Source organism: Balaenoptera ricei, chromosome X, assembly GCF_028023285.1.
Source record: "Balaenoptera ricei isolate mBalRic1 chromosome X, mBalRic1.hap2, whole genome shotgun sequence".
NCBI lineage: Eukaryota > Metazoa > Chordata > Mammalia > Artiodactyla > Balaenopteridae > Balaenoptera > Balaenoptera ricei.
In genome coordinates this window covers 103,599,141-103,626,831 of record NC_082660.1, presented here as the reverse complement: position 1 = coordinate 103,626,831, position 27,691 = coordinate 103,599,141, and the positions used below count along the sequence as shown (strand labels likewise).

General features: G+C 36.5%; 1 protein-coding gene across 1 annotated transcript in view; it reads left to right on the top strand.

The window, feature by feature from the left end:
• Window positions 1-27,691, top strand: part of IL13RA2 (interleukin 13 receptor subunit alpha 2) — a 68,778-nt gene that overhangs the window by 16,214 nt on the left and 24,873 nt on the right. The window contains exons 2-8 of the mRNA XM_059911229.1: window positions 13,958-14,084; window positions 15,859-16,010; window positions 17,453-17,606; window positions 18,135-18,255; window positions 21,870-22,054; window positions 23,004-23,149; window positions 24,877-25,021. Of these exons, the coding sequence (XP_059767212.1) occupies window positions 13,991-14,084; window positions 15,859-16,010; window positions 17,453-17,606; window positions 18,135-18,255; window positions 21,870-22,054; window positions 23,004-23,149; window positions 24,877-25,021 (997 nt within the window). The 5' untranslated portion in view covers window positions 13,958-13,990. The remainder of the gene's footprint in view (window positions 1-13,957; window positions 14,085-15,858; window positions 16,011-17,452; window positions 17,607-18,134; window positions 18,256-21,869; window positions 22,055-23,003; window positions 23,150-24,876; window positions 25,022-27,691) is intronic.

The window sequence follows — 27,691 nt, the reverse complement described above, 5'->3', positions numbered from 1 at the left end:
ACAAGATAGTTTTTTTTTAAGTTTGGGGAGAAATGAGCATATTTAAATGCTAATGGATATATCCACCTGATATTTATGTATGTATGTATACATACATCTCATGTATGTTGAAGATATATAAGAGAGAAGAAAAAATTAAATGGTAAGATTCCTGATAATGTGATCAGGGTTAGAATCCAAAACACACATGAGGAGTTTTACCTTAATAGGAAATATACTCCTTTATTATAGCAGTAGGGAAGGAAGAGAGGGTGTGGGGAAAATGTGGAATCAAGAAGATGAGGGAATTTCCATCTGATAGCTTCAATTTTGTTTTTATTTCTTTTTTAATTTTTAGTATAGTTGATTTACAATGTTGTGTTAGTTTCTTCTGTACAGCAAAGTGAATCAGTTATACATATACATATATCCACTCTTTTTTAGATTCTTTTCCCATATAGGTCATTACAGAGTACTGAGAAGAGTTCCCTGTGCTATACAGTAGGTCCTTATTCAATTTTGTTTTTAAAGAGACAAAGTTATGTGCTGAGATTGGGGAGAGGAGATGAGAGGATTGGAGATACTGGAAGAAGTTTGTAATTGTTGTCAAGAACGGAATAAAGCTGAACAGAGACATGTAATGTTTCTGAGTAGTACTGTGGGTTCATGTGAAATTGAATATTATAACTTTATCATGGAACTAATCTATTGTGGGACTTATTCCTTCAGCACCCACCTTCTCCGGTATAGGCACAGAGAAAACCTGAAAGTTGGATTCATTCAAGCTTGGGATTTTGTTAGGAAGTTATGATAAACAGGCAGAGGGACAGCTTTAGTTTGGGGGTATGGAAACTAATCTAGATTGAATAAAAAAAGGAAAAAAGCAAAGTCTGCCAGCTGGATTTGGAAAAAACAGTCAAGTCTTTGCAAAGCTGAAAAATGATCGCAGTGGCAGTACTTAAAAACGTAAGCTAGAATGAAAGGAGATTATGGGAAAATCACTTAACTTCTCTGGCCTGTTTTCTCATCTGTATATAAGCCATGGTGATAGACAGTGGAAGCCAAGTATGTTTTGTGTCTGTATAAATTTATGCATGTATCTCATTGTCTTTTGATAGTAAGTATCAAGAGAATCAGGAGGGCCTAGGAATTTCTGAAGAGCATCCTGCCCACTTCTAAGGAATGAAGTAGGTTTGGAGGATAGGAAGTGGAATGAAACAGGGTGGGAGGGTAGGAGGTATGAGTCATTCTAACTCTCCCACGGATGCTCAGTCAAAGGAAGACAAATCCATGCTTCTATAGGTGTGATTCTACTACAAGTAGTTCTCTTTTCTCTAGGTATGTTTGACTTTGCTCATCCAGCAGTGATTACTCTCTAACTATGGAATCAGCCAATTCCTTTATCTAGCACTTTTGCAGAAAGAACAGTGTACATTATTGGTGGAATTAGTACTGATTCATTCAGAGGAAACTTGAACTCCAGGGCATTTTGATAATAACCAAAGCATGTGGATGAGCTATCAACATCTGGAAAAGGTGAAGCAGCATAGGATTAAAATTATGTGAGTGCACCATCAGAACATCATTCAGAAAACTGTGGCAGCAGCTCATGGTGGTGGGAAACGTGCTGTGGTACCTGAGAGCAGCTCATATTAGCAGAATCTCCAGATGGCCAGAGAGAGTTCTCTAGCACTTATTTAGCACAGTAGGGACTTTGAAGGCCTCAAAGGGGACATTGGAGTTTTATCACATTGTGTTTTGTCATTGTGAAAAGTTTCTACTTCAGCACTTGTGGTTATAATATTTGCAAGTGGGGTGGTTCAGTATGATTTTTTTCCCCCAGATATCTGGTTAGAGACTTTAGCCAAGGAAGTGCTACACAGCTTAAATGTAGCTGACTCAAAGCCTATGTAGAAAATGAGGGGTTGGACTGTATAAGCGCATACTTTGATTACCTGGAAATTTGGGCTTAAAAGGTTATGAACTTTTAAAGGATTTTTAGGGAATTCCCTGGGGGTCCAGTGGTTAGGACACAGCACTTCCATTGCCGTGGACCTGGGTTCAATCCCTGGTCGGGGAACTAAGATCCTGCAAGCCACGTGGTGCAGCCAAAAAAAAGGACTTTTATACACAGTGCTAAATACGCCTCTAATTAGGTTTCAGGCTCTTCTTAAATAAGAAAGTGGTTTATTTTGCTCTCACATAAGTGTCTGGAGGTAGCTAATCCAGGCTGCATGAAGCTTTACTTCATGAGGTCAAAGGCCCTGGGCTGTTCCAAACTTGTTCTGCCATGCCTAGGGTGTTTTCCTCATCTGCTTAATCAAAGATGGCTCACTACCAGGACCACATTCTAAGAAGCAGAGTGGAGAAAGGGGGAAAGGGAAAGGGGAGAAATGGTCTATTCTCTTTAAAGGCATGACAGAGATTGGAGATAACACTTCTGTTTATACCTCTTAGGCAAGAACTTAATGTTGTCATGGTAGCCTTCATTTTGTATGCCCATGTGCCCAGCTAAAACATGGGGGTTTCATTACACTGAAGGAGAGGAGAATGAATATTAGGGGACGAGTAGTAATCTCAGCCACACTGCCTCCAAAAAAGATTCTATCAATTCACATTTCTGCCAGTAGCCCAAGAGAAAGCTCACACACTATAGTAACCATTTTGTTTATTAATTTTGCTTATATTATAATTTATTTAACTGTAAGTTTATATAATTTAATTTTTAAAGACTTTATTTTTTTAGAGCATTTTTAGGTTCACAGCAAAACTAAGAGGAAGGTACAGAGATTTTCCATATACCTCCTGCCCCAACACAGGTATAGCCTCTCCCATTATCAGCATCCCACACCAGAGTGGTACGTTTGTTACAAGTGATGAGCCTACATTGACACATCATAATCACCCAAAGTCCATAGTGTACATTAGGGTTCATTCTTAGTGTTGTATAGTCTAGGGGTTTGGGCAAATGTATAATGACATGTATCCATGATTAGAATATCATACAGAGTATTTTCACTGCCCTAAAAATCCTCTGTGTTCTGCCTAGTCATCCCTCCCCCTCACTTCAACCCCTGGAAACCACTGATCTTTTTGCTGTCTCCATAGTTTTGCCTTTTCCAGAATGTCGTGTAGTTGGAATCATCACTTATATTGCCTTTTCAGATTGGCTTCTTTTACTTGGTAATAAGAACTTAAGGTTCCTCCAAGCCTTTTCATGGCTTGATTTCTTTTTAGTACTGAGTAATATACCATTGTCTGGATGTACCACAGTTTATTTATCCATTCACCTACTGAGGGACATCTTGGTTGCTTCCAAGTTTTTGCAATTATGAATAAAGCTGCGATAAATATTTGTGTGTAGGTTTTTGTGTGCACATAAATTTTCAACTCCTTTGGGTAAATAACCAAGGAGCATGATTGCTGGCTCATATGGTAAGAGTATGTTTAGTTTTGTAAGAAATCACCAAACTATCTTCCAAAGTGGCTGCACCATTTTGCATTCCTACCAGCAAAGAATGAGAGTGCCTGTTGCTCAGCATCCTTGCCATCATTTGTTGTTGTTGTCAGTATCCTGGATTTTGGCCATTCTAACAAGTGTGTAGTGAGTTACTGTGGGGTTTTTTTGTTGTTGTTTTTTGGTTTCTGGTTTCTTTGGCTCTCCTTCCGTAAACTTGATGGCAGGGAACTCTGTGTCTTGCTTGCTTTCATATCTGCAGCCTTGAGTGCAAAATGGATGCTCAGGAAATGTCTGTGAAATGAAGATCTGGATAGATGCCTATGATCGTATCAGCACCAATACAGCAATCAAAGGCACAGGCCATAAAAATAGAAACTGAGGTTCTATTTTGATGAGAAGACCCTAAAGTCATTTAGGAAACGTTGTCTAACCCAACCTCAAAAGCAGCTATCAAAAAAAGTGAGAAAGTAGGTGAGTAGGCAGACCTACCACTTAAAATTATGAGTGGATTTAGAGCTTTTAAGCAGATGATTATAAAGAACCAGTTCTCTTAAAGCAGAAAATTCATTTATGAAGGGCAATCAGTCCAGTGAAAAACAATAAAGCTCTGCTGACATACAAGTAAAAAATAACTTTTTTATCATAAGTACTTTAAAAAAGTAAACTCACAAAGTTACAAAACTGGTCTAGTCTTCAAGTAATGCATGGAAAATATTCTGAAGCCAAACAACTAATGAAAATGTATTGAGGGACTTCCACTGGTGGTGCAGTGGTTAAGAATTCGCCTGCCAATGCAGGGGACACGGGTTCGAGCCCTGGTCCGGGAAAATCCCACATGCTGCGGAGCAACTAAGCCCACGCGCCACAACTACTGAGGATGCGCTCTAGAGCCCGCGAGCCACAGCTACTGAAGCCCACGCACCTAGAGCCTGTGCTCCGCAACAAGAGAAGTCACCGCAATGAGAAGCCCGTGCACCGCAACAAAGAGTAGCTCCCGCTCACCGCAACTAGAGAAAGCCTGCGTACAGCAACGAAGGCCCAATGCAGCCAAAAATAAATAAATTAAATAAATAGATAGATTTATTAAAAAAAAAAAGAAAAGAAAAGAAAATGTATTGAGAAGAGAGAATGCTCCAGTATATTTAAAATAAGGACAGCCAGGAATCCAAAAATATATTTATTTCCACTTAATGGAAAAGAGAAAACATCAGTAAGAAAGAGGAAAAGAGGGAGAAAATGGAAAAAGAAAAATATAAGGAAAGAAGATGAGGGGCGCGTGGGAGAAGAAGCAAACAGCAAGAGCCCGAATGATGAAATAGGACCATCCATGCTCTGAATCTCAAATAAGCTGCCAATCTAAGCCAGAATACAAATCCTCTTGCCTAGAGATATGCACTTATTGGAGCCCTTTGGGAGTATGGACAGTTATATTATTTGATCCTTCAGTTTCAGAGTTTTCAAAATACAATAAAGGCTTTATGTTCCCTAGAACAAGAATTTCTGATATCCCTTGATTCTGATTTTCAATCATGTTTCTAGACCAATAGCCAAGTTTTTAAAGTGCCCTATAAAAATATAGTTAAAGTTGTTTCTGATTACTTTTGCTGCAGAAGACAAATTTAGAAAAAAAACAATGAAATCTCAGGTTGCACATAGATGGAAAGTAAAGATGTTCTGCAGTCTGGAGAAATTGCAGGCTTTTAAAAATAATATTTCATTGGAAATGTGACAAGATGGAGATACCTTTGTAAAACAATTTGAGCAGATGGAAAGTATTTGTTAAAGTAATCACTGGTGAAACTAAACTTTGATGGTTTCTAATTGTCTCAGAAAAATGTTCTACCTTGGTATGGTACCCTTTGATAAGTACAATCCTAAAATACTCTGGCCTGCATCCCTCAAATAAGAACACTCACTGTTACTAAACAGGTACGACAAAAATCTAAGTAACAACAAGATCAAACCTTTATGTGAGATGTTCTCCATTCCTGTTTTCAAGAGGGAAGAAATGAGTGACTTCCTCCTAGCAAGAGCACCTTATGTCCCTTCACTGCAAACTTCTCAAGAGAGTTATCCATACTCATTGTCTCCCTCCCATTCTTTCCTGAACCCACTTTAATCTGAGTTTTGCTGCAGACATTCCACTTATTTCCTTATCAATGTCACCAACTATCTTCAGTTTGCCAAATTTGTTAGACCATTCTCAGGCCTCATCTTACTTGGCCTATCGGTAGCTTTTGACATTGTCTATCACTTTATCCTTGAAACATTTTCCATACTTGGTTTCTGGGACACCACAAACTCTGGGTTTTCTTCTCACCTCCTTGGCCTCTCCTTAGTGTCCTTTGTTGGTACCTCCTCATCTCTTCGGCCTCTATATATTGGAGGGTCCCAGATCTCAGTCCTTGGTCCTCTTCTCTTTGTCTTATCTACACTATACCCTAGGTGACTGTAATTAATCCTGTGGCTTTAAATACTACCTATATACTGATGACTCTCAAAAATATATCTATAGCTTTGGTCTTTCCCCTAATCTCCAGAGTCAACTATCCAACTGCCTACTCATTTTCTCCCCTTGGATGTTAGTTAGGCAGCTCAAACTGAACGATATAAAACTGAACTCTTGTCCATCATCCCCAAGCCCCATAAACAATTATTCAGTTGCCCATGACAAAAATACAGGCATCATCCTCTGGTACTCCACACTCAATCCATCAGTAAAATCCTATCAGCATCTCCACTGCTGTCAAGTTGGTCCAACTCACCATCAGCTCTAGCCTGGATTATTGCTTCCCTTCCATACAGAGTAGCCTTTTCAAATGTAAGTTACATCATGTTACTCTACTCACAACTATCCAATTGCTTCCCATTTTACTAAAAATAAATAGGAAATCCAGTACCATTGCCCACAGTCGGCCTATCTTTGTGAGATCATCTAACCTTTTCTGTTTCCTACCCTACCGTTGTTGCTAGTCTAGAACTATTAAGCTGATTCCCTCCCCAGGGCTTTTGAATGTGCTATTCCTTCTACCTGGAAGTTTCTTTCCCTGTATCTTCACCTGGTTCATTCCCTCACTTCACTGAGGTCCTTAATGTTACTTTTTCAGAGAGGCATTCCCTGACCAACCTATCTAAAATGAACTCTCATTACTCTCTTTCATATTATCCTGCTTTATTTCTTTTTGTGAAACTTATAATTATCTGATATTGTCTGTCTGTCTGTCTGTCTGTTTATTGTCTGTCTCCCACTCCAGAAAGTTAGTTCCAAGAAAGCAGGTTCTTTGTTTTGTCCGCTGCTGTACCTCCAGTGGCTGGAACAGTGCCTGGCATGTAGTAGGCTTCCAGAAATAATCGTTGAATAATGAATACATGATAGAAATATTTATGTGTTTTTGTTAACATTCTTTTCCATAACTGATGGCAGTATTTGTTACACAATATCATATTTTCATGTATTTACAGTTTATATCTTATGTACATGCAAGAACATACTGGTAGAATAACATTGAAGCAATATAAAATCTGCTATTGTACATTTTCTATTCTGTTTTTACTTAGTATGGAGAGGGTGAGTCACACTCTATTACTGACTTCTAAAGTTGTTATTCTAAAGTCATTACTTGAAGTGAATGTTTTGGGTACACAGTATTTGCTTGCTAATAAGTATTTGGGAGCATCTGGGAGTGAGGAGAAGGGTGTTGAACAAACAAAAGAGATTGTTTTGCTAGTTCCAGAGCAGTGGTGCCTTTCAAGAAACTGCATTGCTCTTCAGCTGTAACTTCATTTGAATAGAACTTAAGGTGTATTTAATAATAAGAATCTGACCTATTTTAAGAAAGCGATGACCTGGTGGATTTTTTTTAAACGGTTGTAAAAGCCTGTTGTTGGTTTATTTGGATGGAATTATAAACTAAAAAGCTCTGATCTGCCCAGTTTAGGGACAGATTCTGAAATGTGTAAACTGCTTCATGAAGGAACACTATAAACCTGTCAGTTGCTATGGTAGCTCAAAACTGAATTCTGTAGCTTTGACAGTGCTTCAGGAAACTTGTCAGCTGGATGAACTCAGGATGTCATACAGGAAACCATCTACAAAAAGGATTTGGGAATAAAATGGCTACTTATGTTTTACAGGATTTATTGAACATATTTCATAAATATCAAGAAACAATATTAGTATGTAATGTTGGCAGGGACGCAAATATAATCATGTTATATATAACTGGATGTTAAAGTGGTATTTGTTAAAAAGAGATCCTACCTGTACTTCATTCGTCTGCAGTGATTTTCATCATTCAGCACGTGCCTAACTTCTTTGTATATTTTTGTGGGAAATGACAGTTGACTAGGGGCAAGCATGATGAATCTGTCTGATTCAAAGTCCTTTAATGTTTGAAAGTACACAAAGTCATCTTCAGCATTCTTTATAAACTACTCCACTGCGTGAAATATTACGTGCTAGTTATTATCTAAATTAGATTTGACTCACCAACAGTTCATAGACTGATTGTACTATTATTGAGCTATGTATTGATCTTAAAATGTTGTCAGGCCTCAGGATCTGTCCCGTTCCAGAGGTGCTGATTTTCATGCTGAGTCATGGCTATACTCCAGGAACTATGAGTAGACATTTGTACATGTTGGATGGTCTCCTTGAAACGAGACTACTTATTCAGGAAGCCGGTGCTTTTGAGTCACATCCTGAAACCATGGATGGATACACACCAGATTAACTGATAAAACAGAAAGATAGCCCAGGGATAACTCATATGAGAGAAAATTGAGTTTCACTAAAGTGAGATGGAAAGACAGTATTATGTGTTAATAGGAGCATAGTCTTTAGAATTAGATATACACATATTTTTTGCTTAAGTTATATGACCTTGCGTAATTTACTTAACCTTTCTGAGCCTCAAACAACTCATTTATAATACAGTATTGCGATAATAATAATTGTAACTATCAACATTTGTGAGACTTAAATGAGCTAATCCATATCAAACATCTGGCACAGAGCTTGACACCTGGTAAGAGCTTAATAAACTATAGTCCCTATTATTATCATTTTCTAAATCCTCTGCCAAAGTTGGTGCTAGAGCCCAGATCTCCTAGTCAATGCCTTCTCATGTAAGATCATATAAATTTGTCATTTCACCCCCAGACAACATTTAAGCCTTTGCAATCACCCTGAGGCAGAGAAGACAGGGCGGGGCCCAAGGACATCCTCCTCACGTACAGGCATTAGGCACAAGGCAAAGCCACCTCCTTGTTTTGCATTTAATGAGGCCATGACGCAGGTCAGAATGGCATCTAAAACAGAAACTTTGTAGCATCTGAGCAAGAAACTCTGAACATGAAAACAGTGGAGCATGCGCAAATAAAAATGCACAGGTTGCTGATGACCCTGTACAACCTTCCAGGTGTGGCGCTCAACTAGTAAGCGAAAATATAAGGGCAAACAGCTCTTAGAACGCGTGTACAGTGGCTTCAGGAGGCAAATGCGCAGGACCGGAAGCTGATGCAACCTGGTGCAATCCAGGCCACACCTAAACCTTCCCCTCGAGTATTCTGCTCCTAATCAAAAAGACCCCCACCCATTCAAAGGACTGAAAATAAGATGAAAAGGGGGATCAACAACCCTGTGGGCGCTCCTCACTCGCGAGGACGCCCGCACTCTTAGCTTCTGCCCTAAATAAACTGCTTCTTTGTTCTCTTTGCTCCTCAGCCTCAGTGTGTGTGTGTGTGTTTATTTTTCCTTGGTGTCTTGTGTTCCTTGCCCAAACTCTTTGGACAAGTTGAAAAAGAGCCTGGACTTTTGATAAAGCTTTTCCAGTATCAACCCTACTTTTCCATTTCCCTCTCCTCAAGCATTACTTCTCTTCTATTTTCCCATTTTCTTTTTCTCCTATCCCTATTCTAATTGCTTTGGATGATATTTTTAGATATTTTAAATAATACAGAAAGTATCAAATTTCATAACTTTTTTTTTTTTTTCTAAACAACGGCAACAGAAATAGCATGGCCATACTTCCCTTAGGCGGTTTTCTTAGAAGCCACTTTAGTGACATTGCAAAACCCCATTCATCATTTTCTAATAGATAATTATTTGTCTTTGTAACTTGGTCACTGCCTTTACAAACAAAACAAGAACCTGTGGCTATTCCAGATACTTTGGAAGAATCTTTTCTTTTTTCTTTGTCAAGGTAGAGAAGGAACTTTTCTACAAAACCGTATTATGTAAGTGACTGCATTATTAGCTTTACAAGATATTTCTGTTCCTTATTTCTTTTACCTTTCCTTTCAGTGTGGATTGTACCAGCAGTGGAGTCTTGTTCAAGTCACATCACCTCTCTAAGCCCCAATTTTCCTGATTGTAAATATGTGATACCAACATTTCATACCTGCAGATTTGTTAAAATAATTCAATAAATTCTTGGTAAACTATAAAAAGCTAAACAAATGCAATAGATTATTATTACTAAGACAAAGATCAGTAAAGGCAGCTACTGGATCAACGAGGGTGGTAGAAGTTAGAGGTTAATAATAAGTGTCTACTTATCAACTGTGTGCAAGTCAATTTTGCTGAATTAGTAGGAGCAGATGTGTAGTTTGGAGCAAGTTGTTTTCAAGTTTTTTCATAGTAACAAGGTGCTCAGAAACAAACCCCTTGCAAGTATATAGAGCAATTTACTATTCTCTTTCACTTTTACATACATTATCTCATTTAATCTTAAAACTGCCAGGCTGGTGTCATTACCTACATTTTATAGAAGAAAACTGAGTTATAATTTGCTTCCAAACACATTAGTGGTTGAGGCAGGGCTGAAATCCAGGTTGATATTTATACTATTGTGCCTGTATACAAGCTCCTCATCTATATATCTATTGGTTTATTCAAAGATTACTTAGTCCCGTCAGCTTTTGCAACACTATGCTGTGATTCTAAGTTTGCTTTGGATGGCTTTTAGCCCCACCCATAACCTCCCCTATCTTGTGACTTACAGAATCTGTATCCTGGCCCACTGGCTGTCTCACGAATACCAATCTATTTTTTTTCAGTGTACTTGATTATCATACAGGAAGGGAAGTGTTAGAGATTCAGTAACTGTCTCTCAGTTTGAGAGGGGAAGAAAAGAGCGGCTGTGATAATTGCCTATGATAATCCATTTCTTGAGAAACTGTATTATTGCTAAGTACCTGGAGTTTCTGCAATAATGCAAGGATTATCCCAGCCAACTCTTAGAATGAAGGGATTATGTAGCATGGCTTTGAAGAGGTGGGGAAGTGAGGCTGAAACCAGGAAATAACTTTAGGCCTGCCATTCCAAAGGAGATTCTTAGTGGGAAACTGTCTAAGCAACAGTGTTGTGGGAAATTGAGTGGGTAGAAACAGGAAGCGGTCCTCCACAAGGGTTACACTTGTGTAGTGGTTATCAAGGGTTCTGGTACTAGGCTGTCTGGGTTCAGATCCAAGCTTCACCATTTATAGCCTGTGGTAACTTGCAGGGGGTTGTTTAATTTCTCCTTGTCTCAGTTTCTGGTCTTTAAAATGGGAATAAAAATAGTACATACATCCAAGGCTGACCGAGTATTATATGAGATTATGCACGTAAAGAGTTTAGCACAGGCTAGTGCCTGGGATGCTGGGAAGGGTAAATAAATAGTAGGAGGTATTATTTTCATTATTACAGATGTTATGACTCATCACTTGTACCTTGTGTCTTAGACAAGATTCAGCTGGGATAGTATTTGGCAAAAAAAAAAAAAAAGTGCACATGAAAGATTATTGAATTATTACTCTGCTAAAAATGTCATGATGATAAAACTATGTGGTGGGGTTGATGGTATGGGTGGTGACAGTAGGTTGAGGAAGGTTCGCAGGGAGCCTTCTGGTAACATAGGTTCAGGACAGACTCCTTATAACAAGAAAATTCATTTGCTAGTCAGTGGAAAGCACTTAAGAGAGCTGGTTTTCAGTCCTAGCTCTGCCCCCAGTAAGTTGTGTGGGCTAGGACAACTCACTTTCCTCTCTGGGTATTTCCTCATTTTTAAGAATAAAATGACCAGATGAGTGGTTGTTAACTGTGGGCTGGGGGTGGGGAGTATATCAGAAAATGTTTCAAATTTTGTATCTCTGCATTTCCATCCCCCGTCTTCCCTTTGTCTTCAGATCCCTTCCCCTCTTGTGAAAAACTCTGTCCTCTGGTAACCATATAGTATACAAAACACCTCATTGCACTAGTGACAGTCCTGTAACCCACAAGCCAAGGAAAGAATTGTCTTCATGTTCATTTGGGTAAGAAAGTCTAGGTGGGACACTAAGGTTGATTCAGGAATTCCTTTTGTGGATTTCTAGATAAGTGATTCAGGAGGCCAGCTATCCCATTTCCTACCTTTGCTTAATGTGTTTGGCTAATCCAGGAAGTGCTATTTGATAGCCTGAATCAAATTTCAGTAGCCTATAAATAGAATAGAAGCAAAGTATTTTTAACTCTTAGCATTTATGCTGTACATGACACAGGGCTATGAAATATTTAAGGACAGATTGATAGGGGAGAGAGAACTTTAAGATCTCTCTGAGAGAGACTTCCCTGGTGGCCCAGTGGTTAAGAATCCGCCTTCCAATGCAGGGGACATGGGTTCCATCCCTGGTCAGGGAACTAAGATCCCACATGCTGTGGGGCAACTAAGCCCACGTGCCGCAACTACTGAGTTCGCAGGCCACAACTAGAGAGAAGCCGCATGCTGCAACAAGGAGCCCATGTGCCGCAGGGAAGGATCCCACATGCCGCAACAAAGATCCTGCGTACTGCAACTAAGACCCGATGCAGCCAAAATTAAAATAAAGTAAATAGTTATTAAAAAAAAAAAAAGATCTCTCTGAGAGCATTTTAAGGGACACCTGATTGTCTTAGTCCTTATAGGTAATATGAAAGGATTTCTCTTTGTCAGACCTATTGCCTTGGATCCAAAAGTAACCCGTCTGTTCATCTCAATCTGTAAGAGCAGCTCTATGGCAGAAATATGGCTTTCTGTTGACGAAACCTACTTACTACTTACAGATGCCTTAGAAGGCAGCAATGGGCTGGTGGTGGGGAGGGAGGAATTGAGGAGAGAGATTCACCAGACCTCAGTAAGAGAAATGGCATCCCCTTATGAGTTTATGAGATATAGAAAAAGAAACAACATCGTGTTGATTCAGCCTGGCTAGCTAATTGAAGGAAGACTTAAATGCTGGAGTCTCAGAGGAAAAGCTTTCATAATCCTGAGTCAAACGTGTGGGGTCCAGCATAGTAAGGTGGAAGTACACTAGACTGGGAATCACATCTCTGTTCTACTTCCAGCTCTGTTACTAACTCGCTGTGTAATCTTGGGTAAGTCTGAGTTTTACTTCCCAATATATGAAGGAGGATTGGACTAGCGTTGCCTCCAATATACTTGCTGGCTCTAACAGTCTGATCCCAAGATTCCATTATGTAATAATCGAAGCCTACCAACATGAGAACGTTACAAATGGACCAGGTAAGATGAAGTGGATGGAGGAGGGAGAGAGGGTCTGTCCTGCTTAATTAATTTATGTAGGAGAAAAGAAAGGTAATCCCTGACTGTTGGGGTAAGTGACCTTTAATCCTTAACTTCCTGTGAAATTGTTGGTTTTAGGAATATAGACTCAAAGAGAAGTGTAGAACTGCAAGTAGTGATGTTTCATTGAAAGGAGAGTATTTTTTGATTGAATGGATATGTGGAGACATGAATCCTTTTAGTTTCGATCATAAACTATTAGTTTAGTTTCAATCATAAACTATTATTCTTCAATGATAAAAAGATGAATAAATTGTATTCTGTGACAGTGAAGTGCTCTTTTAAGAAAGAGGTGATAAATTCAGATTTGTCCTTACTGTATGTGGTGTGAAAATGGTTTGGAGGCAGGAAAAACTGGATAAGGAGACCCCTGATGATGAGATACTCAATTTAGGAAGGGGAGATTGGATGGGAGAGGGAGGAGTTGAGGAAAACTCTCAGGTTTCTGGTTTGGGCAACTGGGAAGATGATGGTGCCATTTACTGATATAGGAAATAACAGGGAAGAGTAGAGCAGATAGGAGAGTAGATGATGATGATTTTAATATTTATGAAGAAATGAAGCAAAGTTCTGAGTTATCTGAGGCTTTGGTGTAGATTCTGAGCTTTGTCAGTATTCAGATAACTTTCAAATCCTGGCCATAGCATATGATGTGTAGAAAAGTATGTGTGTGTGTGGGGGGGGGGGGCATTGAAGGGATATGTTTGTTTGTTTTGCTTTTTTGGTTTTGCTCTCATAAGAAGAATGAGACTAAAATCCTCCTTTCCAATTATTTTGGTTCCAAACTTGATTTTTTTCCTGTTTAAATGGTTCAAAGGGGCACAGTTTTCACAATTCTTGATAGAAAGCACACAGAGAGTTCCCAAATGTATTTTTAGTCACATTTAGTCCTTTTTGAGGTATGATAAAGTTAAACTGCTATATTTTTCCTTCTTAGAGTGGAAATTTGAAGGTATTAAATCTTGGAGAAATGGCTTTCATTCATTTGGATATCAGATGCCTATATATCCTTCTTATTTGCACAGCATTTGGCTCTACTTTGTCTTCAAATGCTGAGATAAAAGGTAAACCAAGAATGGAGTAGTTTTAAAATTAGGGATATTAACTGCCTTTTCAACCTACCCTATGAAAAGTGCATATCAAGTAGATGGCTTGTTATTGGAAATATTTCAGGGAGTCCATACACAAAAGATATGTTCTTACTAGTCAGCCTCATGTATAAGGTAACTGATTATAAACATTTTGTGGGATAAAAGCCAAACTAAAAGACACTTTCCATACCTTTCTGTGTAGTCTTTTCTAACAAAGAAGTTAATTATCCGAAACCTCATTGCCTGGTACCCAACTAACTGAAAACTTTCCTTTATTACTATCCTTAACTTTTAAGACAATTAGATAAATTTTAAAAATACAGAGATTTAAAATAAAATTTTAAAATAATTACAGAATTATTAAATCATGTCTAATGAACTTTTCATTGCAGAAGGTAATTAGAACAATGCATTTAACAAAGATTTCTAATCATAAAAGTGGAAACAATAGGATTGTCATTTCATCCTCAATAGAAACCTTCTTTATTGGTTCATGCAGGTCCCATTTCAAATCAATATTTGTGCCACCGTTTCTTTCTGTTGATTCTTTTCCTCACCTCAATAAGTAATATGAAGTGAAGTATTAAAATGAACAACAGGGCAGAAATGAGAGGAAATTATTAGCAGAAAGGCAACATGAGGACAGTACTATAGTACTAGATTTGCTAGTAGGTTTAGTAAATTTATAGAATAATTTGTTTGTTTTTATTGCTTTTTAAATCACCAGATGAGGGAGCCATTTCCTCCCACTGCCCCCACCCCCTCAAAATAAAACAGGCTGTTTTCTGTCACTCTACTCAGCTGCCTGCCACTTTTTCTTGAGCCCTTCCAAAGAGTGGCTCTGGTTTGCCATGTTCTACAAATAGCTCTGAACTTCAGTTGACTAGAGGATTCAATTATCCTGAATGGACCAACAAGATCTGCCTGTTCTCCTAATTCTTAAGGCGCTTAGCCATAGTAGTCATATTTTATATTTTCTATCCCTTTTTTCATGTGGGCCATGATGTTATTTACCTATGGTAAACACAGGATTAATACTGACTGATTCTTGCTATGAGAGAGATTTAGGTAATAAAGTGTTCCCATCCTAGACTAAATTCTGGTCTATATGACCACAGAGATAACTCCATGTTGAATTTCTTATTTCCATGAAAACTTATTACGTAGCTTGGCTAAGTCACATTTTACATATGCAATTCCTTAAAGAAGGGACAACTATGTAGCAGTAACCTAGATTTTTAAAAACAGCTTTATTGAGATACAATTTAAAGGATATAAAGCTTACCCTTTTAAAGTATACTGGGCAGTGGTTTTTAGTATATTCACAAAGTTGTGTAACAGCCACAACTATCAAATTCCAGCATAGTTACATTACCACCAAAAGAAACCCCAAATCCATTCAGTAGTCACATCTCATTCTCCCCTCCCTCCAGCCCCCGGCAACCACTAATCGATTTTCTGTCCCTATGGATTTGCCTATTCTGATATTTCACATAAATGGAATCATACAATATGTGGTCTTTTGTGGCTGGCTTCTTTCACTTAGCTTAATGTTTTCAAGGTTCATTCATGTTGTAGCATGTATCAGTATTTCATTCTTTCTTATGGCTGGATAATATTCCATTGTATGGATATGTCACAGTTTATCCATTCATCAGTTGATGGACATATGGAAGTAATCTAGATTTAGCAATCTTTGTCATAAGATACAGGATAAAAATAAAAATATTTTATTGATTTTTTTCAGTTAATCCTCCTCAGGATTTTGAAATAGTGGATCCTGGATATTTAGGCTATCTCTATTTGCAGTGGCAACCTCCACTGTCTCTGGATAACTTTAAGGAATGCACAGTAGAATATGAATTAAAGTATCGAAACATTGATAGTGCAAGCTGGAAGGTAAGTAAAGCATGCACTTAAGATATTGGAATGATTATTAGTTTTCTTGTGATTCCTGATGTCAGTGTCTACTTTTATTCCCGTATCTCAATAGCTATTATTAAGATATAAGCTGCATGCTAATGAGAACCTACTGTATAGCACAGGGGACTCTAACTCACTGCTCTGTGGTGACCTAAATGGGAAGGAAATCCAAAAAAGAGGGGATATACGTATATAGCTGAATCACTTTGCTGTACAGCAGAAACTGACACAGCAGTGTAAAGCAACTATACGCCAATAAAAAAAAAAAAAGAACATTCTTCACAGTTTCACCACATTTTCCTCCTGAATTATCTGGGTATAAAATGGCAATTTTTTAATTTGTATTGGAAAAGAGTGGGCATTTCAGTTATTTCTGAAATAGTAATTACAATGTCCATTGCATTAAATCAGCTTTTGATTGATTTATGACTCATTAAAGTATTGTATCATGGAATAAAAGTTCTTAAGAAAAAAAAAAAGATATAAGCTGCATGCCTGCTGCTATCTCCTGTGCATCCTGCAACATCTGTTTTCACCCCACCCAGTATTAAGTCTACCATTGGAAATACAGGAAAAAAGAAAACTTGGTCCCATGGAATATGGAATTGAAGAGTACTTACACATTTTACCATATTTCAAAGTTACTTATATACCTGTATATGGGTCTTATATATGCTACTGGGCTATGTGAGCTTTTGCTCTGTAGGAATCAAGCCTTATTTATCTTTGTACTCTCCCTACAGAACACAGCATGGTTCTGTGCATATATTGTATTAAGTGCTCAGTGAAAGTTTATTGAATTAACTATTTACATAGTCAACAAGCATGTTTATTCAAAGATTTTGGTTGTACAAGTCATTCTGTTACCTTCCTAATTCAGCTAGGTAGTTTCAAGGGACAATTCAAATCAAACATTCATTGTGCAACTTTTTTCTCCAAGCACTCCACTAGCTAGGTATCAGTAATAGAAGGATAAATGATACATGATTTTAGTCCTTCAGGAGGTCACACTTTGTCTGGCTTTCTTCAGTTACCTCCAAGATTTTATATGATTCCTGAAGAGTTCATATGATATTTGAAACGTGATAAATTGTCATGTAATAGGCATATGGTACATGAAAATTCTCTCTCAATTTCAACTTGGTTATAGCTCAAAAGTTCCTCCTGTAGAGCCTTTTTTGTCTTCCAGAATTTTTTTTAATGAGATGCTAAGATTCAAATGATCTCATCAATTGATATAATATGCAGAAGTGAACTCTGCCAGAAATATATCTGGGACATTTTATCAGATAATCATCAGGAATTTCTTAGATATTGGGAACTCTCCAGGGTGTTAATGACTTTTTAGCCTTATTAATGTGGCTCATGATACCATTATTGTTTTAAGCTTAACTTTGTCTCATCTTTTTATCAAACAGACGATCATTACTAAGAATCTACATTACAAAGATGGGTTTGATCTTAACAAAGGTGTTGAAGCAAAGATACACACACTTCTTCTAGGGCAATGCACAAACGGATCAGAAGTTCAAAGTTCATGGTCAGAAGCTACTTATTGGATATCACCACAAGGTTAAAACAAAGCTCTCTTTTCACATTTAATACTGTCAGAACAATCTATATGGGAAGTAAGTCCCTTAACCTTTATACATCAGATTACATGTACAATTGAGAATGTGGCACAAAAGAGAATCCTTCTTAGGAGTGGGTGACTGGCCTTTTTGAATTCTTTAAATCAGCAAACACATGTGGCAAAACCTACATCTTATTAGGTTAATATAGTTCCCAGTTTTGGGCTCATATTAGTAAATATGCATGTGACTATTTATGCAACTGCTCAGAGCACCCTAGAATTATTAATTTAGTACTTTTGCATATGCTTACACTAGTACCAGTAAATAAGCCCTCAAAGATTTTTGATTTTGCATGTTCCACTTACAGTGAGGTGATTTGCAACAACTTCCTTTTGGAATATTCCTGATTATGTTGATTGCTAAATCAAGTGGAGAGGTCAAAGGAAATGAAATAAAATTGCATAGTTATTTTCCATATGATTCATCACCATGTCTTTCAAGCATTCACAGTTTTTTCATTTCTTAGGAAATCTGGAAACTAAAATTCAGGATATGGATTGTGTATATTACAACTGGCAATATTTACTTTGCTCTTGGAAACCTGGCATGGGTGTCCATTTTGATGCCAATTACAACTTGTTTTATTGGTAAGTATTTTTATAATAAGAATTCCATATTAGGAAGATATCTATCAAAATTAATCCACAGTATGAGTAACTGTATTTTCATTAAATTAAATTCATTATATTTTTTCAGAGTTGTATTTATGATGAAGTTTATTTACAATTATTTGGGATTTTCAATGGGAGTAAGTAGGTTTAGGCTGTAGCTACTAGAAAGCACTCTATGGGTGATAATAAGGAATGCAGTCATTGTTTCTGTACTGGATTAAATATTTTGTATCTTTTAGATAGATGGAGTTATAACCTAAAAAGTTTTGGCATATTTCATATTCTTGCCTTTCGATCCTTTTTCTGACTTCCCTACCTTTGTTAACTGTCACTAAGGCTTTTAAACTTACAACCATCTTGAATCTTCTATCTCCTTCATTCCTGAATTGTTTCGTGGTAACATTAATCACCATAATCAACGATGACACTCCTTTGCAAGGTCTCACATCTGTTCTTTACTTCCCATTTCTACTGTAAGAACTCTTCTTCAGGCTTACCTCATTCCACACCTGTATGATTGCCATAGCCTCCCAAATGATGGTCTCTCTGCTTCTAGTCTCTCCCCTTCCTATTCATTCTGCACACTGCAGCCAGATTTATCTTCCTATTCTGCTATTTTCATATGCCATTCTTTTGCTCAAAAACCTGCCGTGGCTACTCATTGCCTCCAGGATAAAGTCTAGGCCATTCAAGTCTCTGCCTCACTGCATCACTGCCTTTCCAACGTTACCTTCTACTACCACCAATGTGAATGTTCTGCTCCATTTAGACCCATCTCTACATATTTTTCTATCCATGTTATGATTGATCTTTTATGCCTTTGTGTGCATTGGTACCTAGAATACCATCTGACTCTCTCTTTCACTAACACTTATCCATCCTTCAAGACCCATCTGGTATTCAATTTCATTAACCCTTTACTGCTCACATTAGCTTCTGTTCAGTTTTTCTCTGAACTATTACTTATTATAGTTCTTAATTACTTATTGTCCAGATGACCTTTAAATTTTTGTCACATATGTACGCTTTGTCTCCTTCCTCTCTTAAATTTTTAAGAGATTGGTGGGCACAAGCTATTTCTGATACTTCTCTTGACTGTCTCTGCTGTGCTATGCCCATAGTAGATTATCGCTAAATATTCATTAAATGAATGAACCAAATGATGATAATAACATTGGTAAGTTGATAGATAAGTATCAGAACTTATGCATTTTTAAATAACAGAAAAAACAAGAGAGGACAAAGCATTACTCTTTGTGAGTCTCAGGCACAAATTATCATGGTGTTTTTCTTTAGAAAATTACTATGTATAAGCAATAAGGTATAAGCTATTAACAATCCTGAGTACTGGGTTCTAATCCATGTTATGGCATCACTTAACTTAGTGGTCTTGGGCAAACAGTTTCTTGTTTTGGGGTCTCAGTTTCCTCATCTGGAATTGGATGGGTCAATTTCTAAGGTCTAGTTTATTTGTTCATTAATTCAATAAATATTAAGCAATTATTAAATGCCAGGCATTGTTCTAGATAAAAAGAAGTATGAATAAGGCAAAGTCCCTGCCCTCTTGTACATTGTAGCTCATGTTTAACATAACTTTATCCTCACCTTAGTAAAGTAGTGAGGAATAAATATTGACATTTTAGAGACTGGAAAATAAGGGTACCGTGAGGCTTTCCACTGGCATAAAGTAAATTATGTGAAGTCAAACCTAGAAGGCAAATATCCCAAACTCTAACCAGGTGAACTAAACCAGAGACTACAATTTTGCAGACTTGGCCTAAAATAAATACTTGGCATAAAGTGAATTCAGTAGAGTCCAGATATTTGTACCAGCACATTATCAGCTGCTAGATTAGCCTCATTGCAAATGGGATTTTGGCTGCTTTTACAGTAATGTCAATTTTGTATTACAAGTTATTCTTTAGGAAAATAAACCAGGCATTTGTTCCTTTGGAAATCAGTAGGGAAATTCTCCCCTAATTCCCATTAGCTTTATTACTGAAAAGAGGTTAACTTTCAATGATACAACAACATTTCTTGTCTAGGAGAATGGGAAATTACATATTTACTTGCCAAACAGCTCCTCTTTTTCTTTTTGAGCCCCTGTTGGCTTTTCTGAGGTTTATCTCTTGATGTGTATTATATCCTCAGAGGATTTTAATTCATTTTATTAAACATAACCATATTTTGTAAGTCTGCTTTTATTTTTTATCAAAAAATTTTCTCTTTTTAATTTTGTATATTTTTATATTTAATTTTTGTTTTATATTGGAGTATAGTTGATTTACAATGTTGTGTTAGTTTCAAGTGTATAGCAAAGTGATTCAGTTATACATATACATATATCCATTCCTTTTCAGATTCTTTTTCCATATAGGTTATTACAGAATATTGAGTAGAGTTCCCTGTGCTATATAGTAGGTACTTGTTGATTTTCTATTTTATATATAGTAGTGTGCATATGTTAATCCCAAACTCCTAATTTATCCCTTCCCCCTTTGGTAACCATAAGTTTGTTTCTGAAGTCTGTGAGTCTGTTTCTGTTTTGTAAATAAGTTCATTTGTATCATTTTTTTAGATTCCACATATAAGTGATATCATATGATATTTGTCTTTCTCTTTCTGACTTACTTCACTTAGCATGATAATCTCCAGGTCCATCCATGTTGCTGCAAATGGCATTATTTCATTCTTTTTTTATGGCTGAGTAATATTCCATTGTATATATGTACCACATCTTCTTTATCCATTCCTCTGTTGATGGACATTTAGGTTGCTTCCATGTCTTGGCTACTGTAAATAGTGCTGCTGTGAACATTGGGGTGCATGTATCTTTTTGAATTAGTTTTCTCCGGCTATATGCCTGGAGTGGGATTGCTGGATCATATGGTAGTTCTATTTTTAGTTTTTTAAGGAACCTCCATACTGTTTCCCATAGTGGTTGTACCAATTTACATTCCTACCAACAGTGTGGGAGGGTTCCTTTTACTCCACACCCTCTCCAGCATTTATTGTTTGTAGACATTTTGATGATGGCCCTTTTGAGTAGTGTGAGGTGATACCTCATTGTAGTTTTGCTTTGCATTTCTCTAATAATTAGCGATGTTGAGCATCTTTGCATGTGCTTTTTGGCCATCTTGTAAGTCTGCTTTTAAATCTGTTTTCTTATTAAAAAATCTGTTTTCTTCTAATAAGTTCTCCAGTACAATAGAAAAAAAGCAGTATCATTTAGGATTATCAATATAAACCCCATATTTTCTTAATAGGAATCTTATTCTTTGATTCTCAAATCCTGTTGGTGAGTCAACATAACCTAAGTATATGAGTAAGAATTCTTGCCTTATATCTGAGATTTTGTAAAGACTCCCACCAGATTGTAAGCTCTGTAAAATCATGGCCTATGTCTACTTTCCTTACTATTGTAACCCTAGCACTTATCATAGGATCTGGCACATAGTTGGTGCTCAATGAATATTGTATGTTATTAAATGATTTTTTATCTACCTAGTATCTTAAAATGATTGAAAATTGACTACCATGCTACTAGAAGATATTGGTAAACACAGTTCTTACAACACTTCTGTTTACAGGTATGAGGGCTTGGACCATGTGTTACAGTGTGCCAATTACATCAAGGCTAACAGAAAAAATATTGGATGCACGTTTCCCTACTTGGAGTCATCAGACTATAAAGATTTCTACATCTGTGTTAATGGATCATCAGAATCCCAATTTATCAGACCCAGCTATTTCATTTTTCAGCTTCAAAATATAGGTGAGGTAAACAAACAACTTCAGAACGTTTCCAGTTTAGGCCATTTACAATTGACCATGTGGAAGAGAAGAGATAGAGATAGAGATAGAGATAAAAGAGATACCTACAGAAATGCAAAGCCAGAAAACTGGGGGCCAACAGAGTATGAGGAAGCACTGATTAAATATGAAAGTATGGAAGATAAGGAATTGAATGAGTATAAAGTATCATTTTCATTTAGAACTCACAATTTGTTTCCCAGCTTGAGTCTGTCTGCTATAAAGTATTTTTGTCCAGTGTTAGTGATGGAGTAATTATGGAATCACTTATTCCCAGGCCTCAATAGGCACATGGGTGGATATTTTCTGAGCTTGTGTTCTCAGTCCTAACAGTTACGAGAATGACAGGTTCTAGGGTCAGCCATACCTGGGTCTGAATCTTGAATTTACCACTTTCTAGCTGTATGACTTTGGACGAGTTACTTTTAACGTGTTTCAATTTCCTTATCAGTAAAATGAGGATAATAGAGGACCACCTCATAGATTTATTGTGAGACATGAATAAGTTTATGATGTAACATTCCTGGTTCACTGCCTGACACATCATAAGCTCTAAATACGAATTAGCTATTAATAAAAATAGTAGTAGTAATTTGTTGTGGTAGTTGTTTCTAATGCTATAAAATGGAAAAATGACTGTAATGATTTGGATCATCTAACTTTTCTCTTGGACTTAAATATTTGTTAATATGTAACTTATCAAAAAATGAGTTCCCAAAATAACCAGGTTTCTTAATAAACTAATCTTGGTTGGCAAGCAGCTTTGATTTTAACTCACATTATAGAGAATAGTCTTGAGCCACCTAATTTATCCTGGAGGCTTCTGTTAGTAGGTGTCCCTAGCTTTTGATAAGGGCCACTGCTAAACTTTAATAACCTCCATGTTGAAATTATTTCCTTCTGCTTTTCAGTTAAACCTTTGCCACCAGACTACCTTAGTTTTACTGTGAAGAATTCAGAGGAAATTAACCTGAAGTGGAGCATTCCCAAAGGACCTATTCCAGCAAAGTGTTTCATTTATGAAATTGAATTCACAGAAGATGATACTACCTGGGTGGTATGGATATTGCGTTTATTTGAGAAAATCATAAACATAGCCTTTTAAATAAAATGGCAAACATAAGAACCAAAGTCAGTTGCTATCCACATGAAGAAAAGAACATGACATGTACCTTAGTTTAACTTCCAGAAAACCAAATAATCAAATAATCTAGTGGACAAAAGAAAGATGCTTGCAGTCTGAAAGTATTATCAATCAATTATACCAATTTTTTTAAATTAATTAATTAATTTATTTATTTTTGGCTGTGTTGGGTCTTCGTTTCTGTGCGAGGGCTTTCTCTAGTTGTGGCAAGCGGGGGCCACTCTTCATTGCGGTGCGCGGGCCTGTCACTGTCACGGCCTCTCTTGTTGCGGAGCACAAGCTCCAGACGCGCAGGCTCAGTAGTTGTGGCTCACGGGCCTAGTTGCTCTGCGGCATGTGGGATCTTCCCAGACCAGGGCTCGAACCTGTGTCCCCTGCATTGGCAGGCAGATTCTCAACCACTGCGCCACCAGGGAAGCCCCAATTATACCAATTTTAAAGCTACGCAGGTCCTTAGAGATAATCTAGTCACTTGTTTCCAATATTATGTCAAAAAATTAAAGTTGTCAAGCACATGCATAAGACGGATTGCGAAGATGCCTCATGTAAAAAGAACACAAAACAAAAATCACAAACAAACATAAAAACCACTTCTTGAGGAGCAACTATCAGGTCAAAATCAGAATAGAGCCTGGCAGCGCTACCAGAGAATTGCTTGTAGCAGGGAAGACAGGCTAACTGGGGAAGTAAGCAATGGTTCCAAGACTGATTACCCCCCAGCACCAGCAATGTGGTGATGCCTTTAGCCCCACTGTGTTATATGTTAATTTTATTCATTGGTTTCCAACTTAGGGAGTGGTGAAGACAAGTAGGTGAGCCATTGGTTCTAATCAATTCATTTCACATACAGATGAGAAAACTGGGAGTTGAATACATTTACAAGTCCCAAGGAAGTGAATTGACTTACAATCAAATTATACAGCTAGAACTAGAATCCAGATCTCATTCCCAGCCCACTTTAACCTACATTACATTATGCTGTCTCCCAAGAAAAGTTACAACAAAAGAAAAGCTGTTATTTTGGATGAGTAACACTCTTCAGCTCTTTGAAATACAAAATTTAAGTAATCACTTCAGTGATTTTTTCTTTTGGTTGTTTTGAGATCATCCAGCCTTGTGTATTCTCATATTGGAAGGGGTAGTTTCATGCCAAGCCCTGAGCACTATTACACTGGTCTTATGATGATTAACCAAAATAAGAATAAGGGAAAAAAGAAGCTTTGTGTATATGAACTCTACAGTTTCCATAGAAACAACATTCACATGATGACTCTTTTTACTAACTCAGTATATATAGCATTTTCCAATTTATGGAATCTGGGAAATTTGACACTAATCCAAAATGGGTGTCATAAGCACTAAAACTACCTAGGAATTTTGCCCTGTCACACATGCCCTTTACTACTAGTAATCCATTATCACTATAGAAAATAATTTAAATATAAATAAGGAAGAAAAATGAAAAATAAAACACCATACAGAGAGTTGACCACTGTTAGGATTTTGGTATATACCTTTCTAGTCATTTGATGCATTTCTTTCATGTAACAAAACCCACTTTGAAAATGACAAATCAAATGGGGTGTGACTACCTGCAGTTAGATCAAATAATGATATCGCATTTTTTCCTTGGCTTTCAGACTACCACAGTTGAAAATGAAATATACATCACAAGAACATCAAATGAAAGCCAGCAATTATGCTTTTTAGTAAGGAGCAAAGTAAATATTTATTGCTCAGATGATGGAATATGGAGTGAGTGGAGTGAAGAACAATGCTGGAAAGGTATAAGATAAAATAACAGTAACTAGAGTATTTCTAGCACTGTTTGAGGAAGAAGATGCCTTACTGGATGTCATAGGTCACTACAGTTCAGTGACACTGGTTATGAAGGTCATAGGGTCAACTCTTCTTCATTATTTTTTTATTGAAGTATAAGTTATAGGTGTACAATATAGTGATTCACAATTTTTAAAGGTTATATATACTCCATTTATAGTTATTATAAAATATTGGCTATATTCCATATTTTTATAGATGTCCATAACATTAATTGAGCTGTATCTTTTCCACATTCCAAGATTTAATAGATTCTGTTTGATTCTTCCTACTTTCATTTGACAAACTAATCTTACCGGTTTTGCTTTGATTTTACTAGTGGATTACTTTCCAGTGGTAGTCTTAGCTCCAAAGTATGGTGGCACTATTCTCAAGCTTCTTACATACTAACTAGATGTTAACCAAATCTGCGTGTATTAGTACCAATTGTAGTCATACATTTACTCTGAAGTTTTACTTACAAGCATATATGTATTTTATCAGAATCTTGACATTATTGTGTGCCTTCTTTATATGGTTTTGAAAAACTATGTGCTCATTATTCAAATTTTTTATAGTCTGTGCCTTTTCCCTATTGAGAGTTAAAGGAATCCATTTATACAATGTTAGAAAGAAGGAGCAATCATAAAATATGTTGACATAGTTATTGAAGAAAATATATTTAAAAAAAGAACAGTAACTAAACTATTTTGCTAACTATTGGCTAGCAAAATAATTTTCTCTCAGTGTATTTTGTAATTATGGAAGTCAAAATACTCTTGCATATAGTCTGTAAACAGAGAAGATAAATTAGCAATCACCACAATCGAACATAGATTTATGGAAAATCTAATGTTCAGTTTTAACTAGTTTAAGAGTCTTGTTATAGTTCAGTCATCAACATCTTGCTTTTCTGACTGTCAGTAAAGAGAATATGCTAGTTCTTTGTGGGGAAGCCTATTTTAATCAATATTTTCCTATGCTTTCAATTTTCAAGAGAACAGCAATCTTAAAGCAAGGATAGGTAGCATACACTCGTTTTTGAGTGTCTGGTACTGTGCCTAATGAATATTTTTCTAATTAATATGTCATCATTAGTAAAATGCACATTCCATTCACTTCCAACACTGATTTAAAGTGACATGATAAAAGACATATTTAAATTAAATATATTTGGGATTGACCTGTACACACTGCTATATTTAAAATAGATAACCAACGAGGACCTACTGTATAGCACAGGGAACTCTGCTCAGTACTCTGTAATAAACCTAAATGGGAAAAGAATTTGAAAAAGAATAGATACATGTATATGTATAACTGAATCACTTTGCTGTACACCTGAAACTAATACAACATTGTTAATCAACTAGACTCCAATATAAAATTAAAAATTAAAAAAAGAAAATAAACTTTCATAGAAGACAAAAAATAGCAATATAAACTAAAAAATCTTGAGAATGAGGCAAAATATTATTGTATTTCACAGTATACTGGCTTTATCAATAGAAAATATTAATAGTTGTTTGAAATTGAAGGAGATTAACTCAGCATTGCTCTTTCACATAAAGGTATATAAGTACATATACAGATATAGGTGCAAACATAATGGCATTTCTATCAATCATTCATCTCCTTTTATGTTGTTCCATTATAATAGAATTTGTGTTTGACTGTAATCTCCCTATTAATATAGTTGTATCATTGTTCTCTTTCATACATCAAATATTTATTAAGCACTTACTATGTGTCAGACTCTTTCAGGCACTGGAGATATAGCAGTAAAAGAAAAATCCTTGTCCTCATGGAATTTATATTTTATTCCCAAGTTGAGTAGAGATAGATAATAAATAAAGAAGCCAAATATATCATATAATCACTAAGGGCTATGGAGAAAAAATAGGCAGAGAGAGGAAGAACTCAATTAACTAAAGATATATAGAATCAGAAAGAATACTTACTTGTTCTGTTTTTCATTTTTGTCACTAATATAAGAAATCTGGAGACTCTGTGGACCTGACATTGAGAAAGTCATGCCCTGAATTATATCTTGTTATTATTCAGTGCATGGTTTAAAGTAGATATCGTGAGTTTTTAGGCATATCCTCAAAATATACATCCTTTTATGTATTTTACATGCTATCTTTTTTTTTAATTGAAGAATAGTTGATTTACAATGTTGTTTTTTTGTTTTTTGTTTTTGTTTTTTAAATTTTTTTAATATACACTTAACTGTGTTATTTATGGCAGATTTCTTTTGCCCTGATGGGTATCTCTTGGTAGAATCTTAATAAATTTCAGATTAGGAACAACGACTTTCCTGAGATGCATGTGGTCTTTAGTTCTTTCGGACATTTCTTATTGGATGTTTTAAGTTATAGAAAAATAGCACAATAATTTTTTTTGGAAATGACTATAAGATTAACTCTACTGGAACTTCACAAAAGAAGCCTGTTTTCCCACTGTTAATTTTGCATGCCAAAAAACTTACGCTATTAGTCATTTCTCTGGATTATATCCTTGCAATTCTTAACTGAACTGAGCCTATGAATTTGGTAATTTTCTAGTAGAAAATAAGATCCTAAGGGAATAGGACAAAGAAAAATGTGGGGTTGGAGGTAGGTTTGAGTATAGATA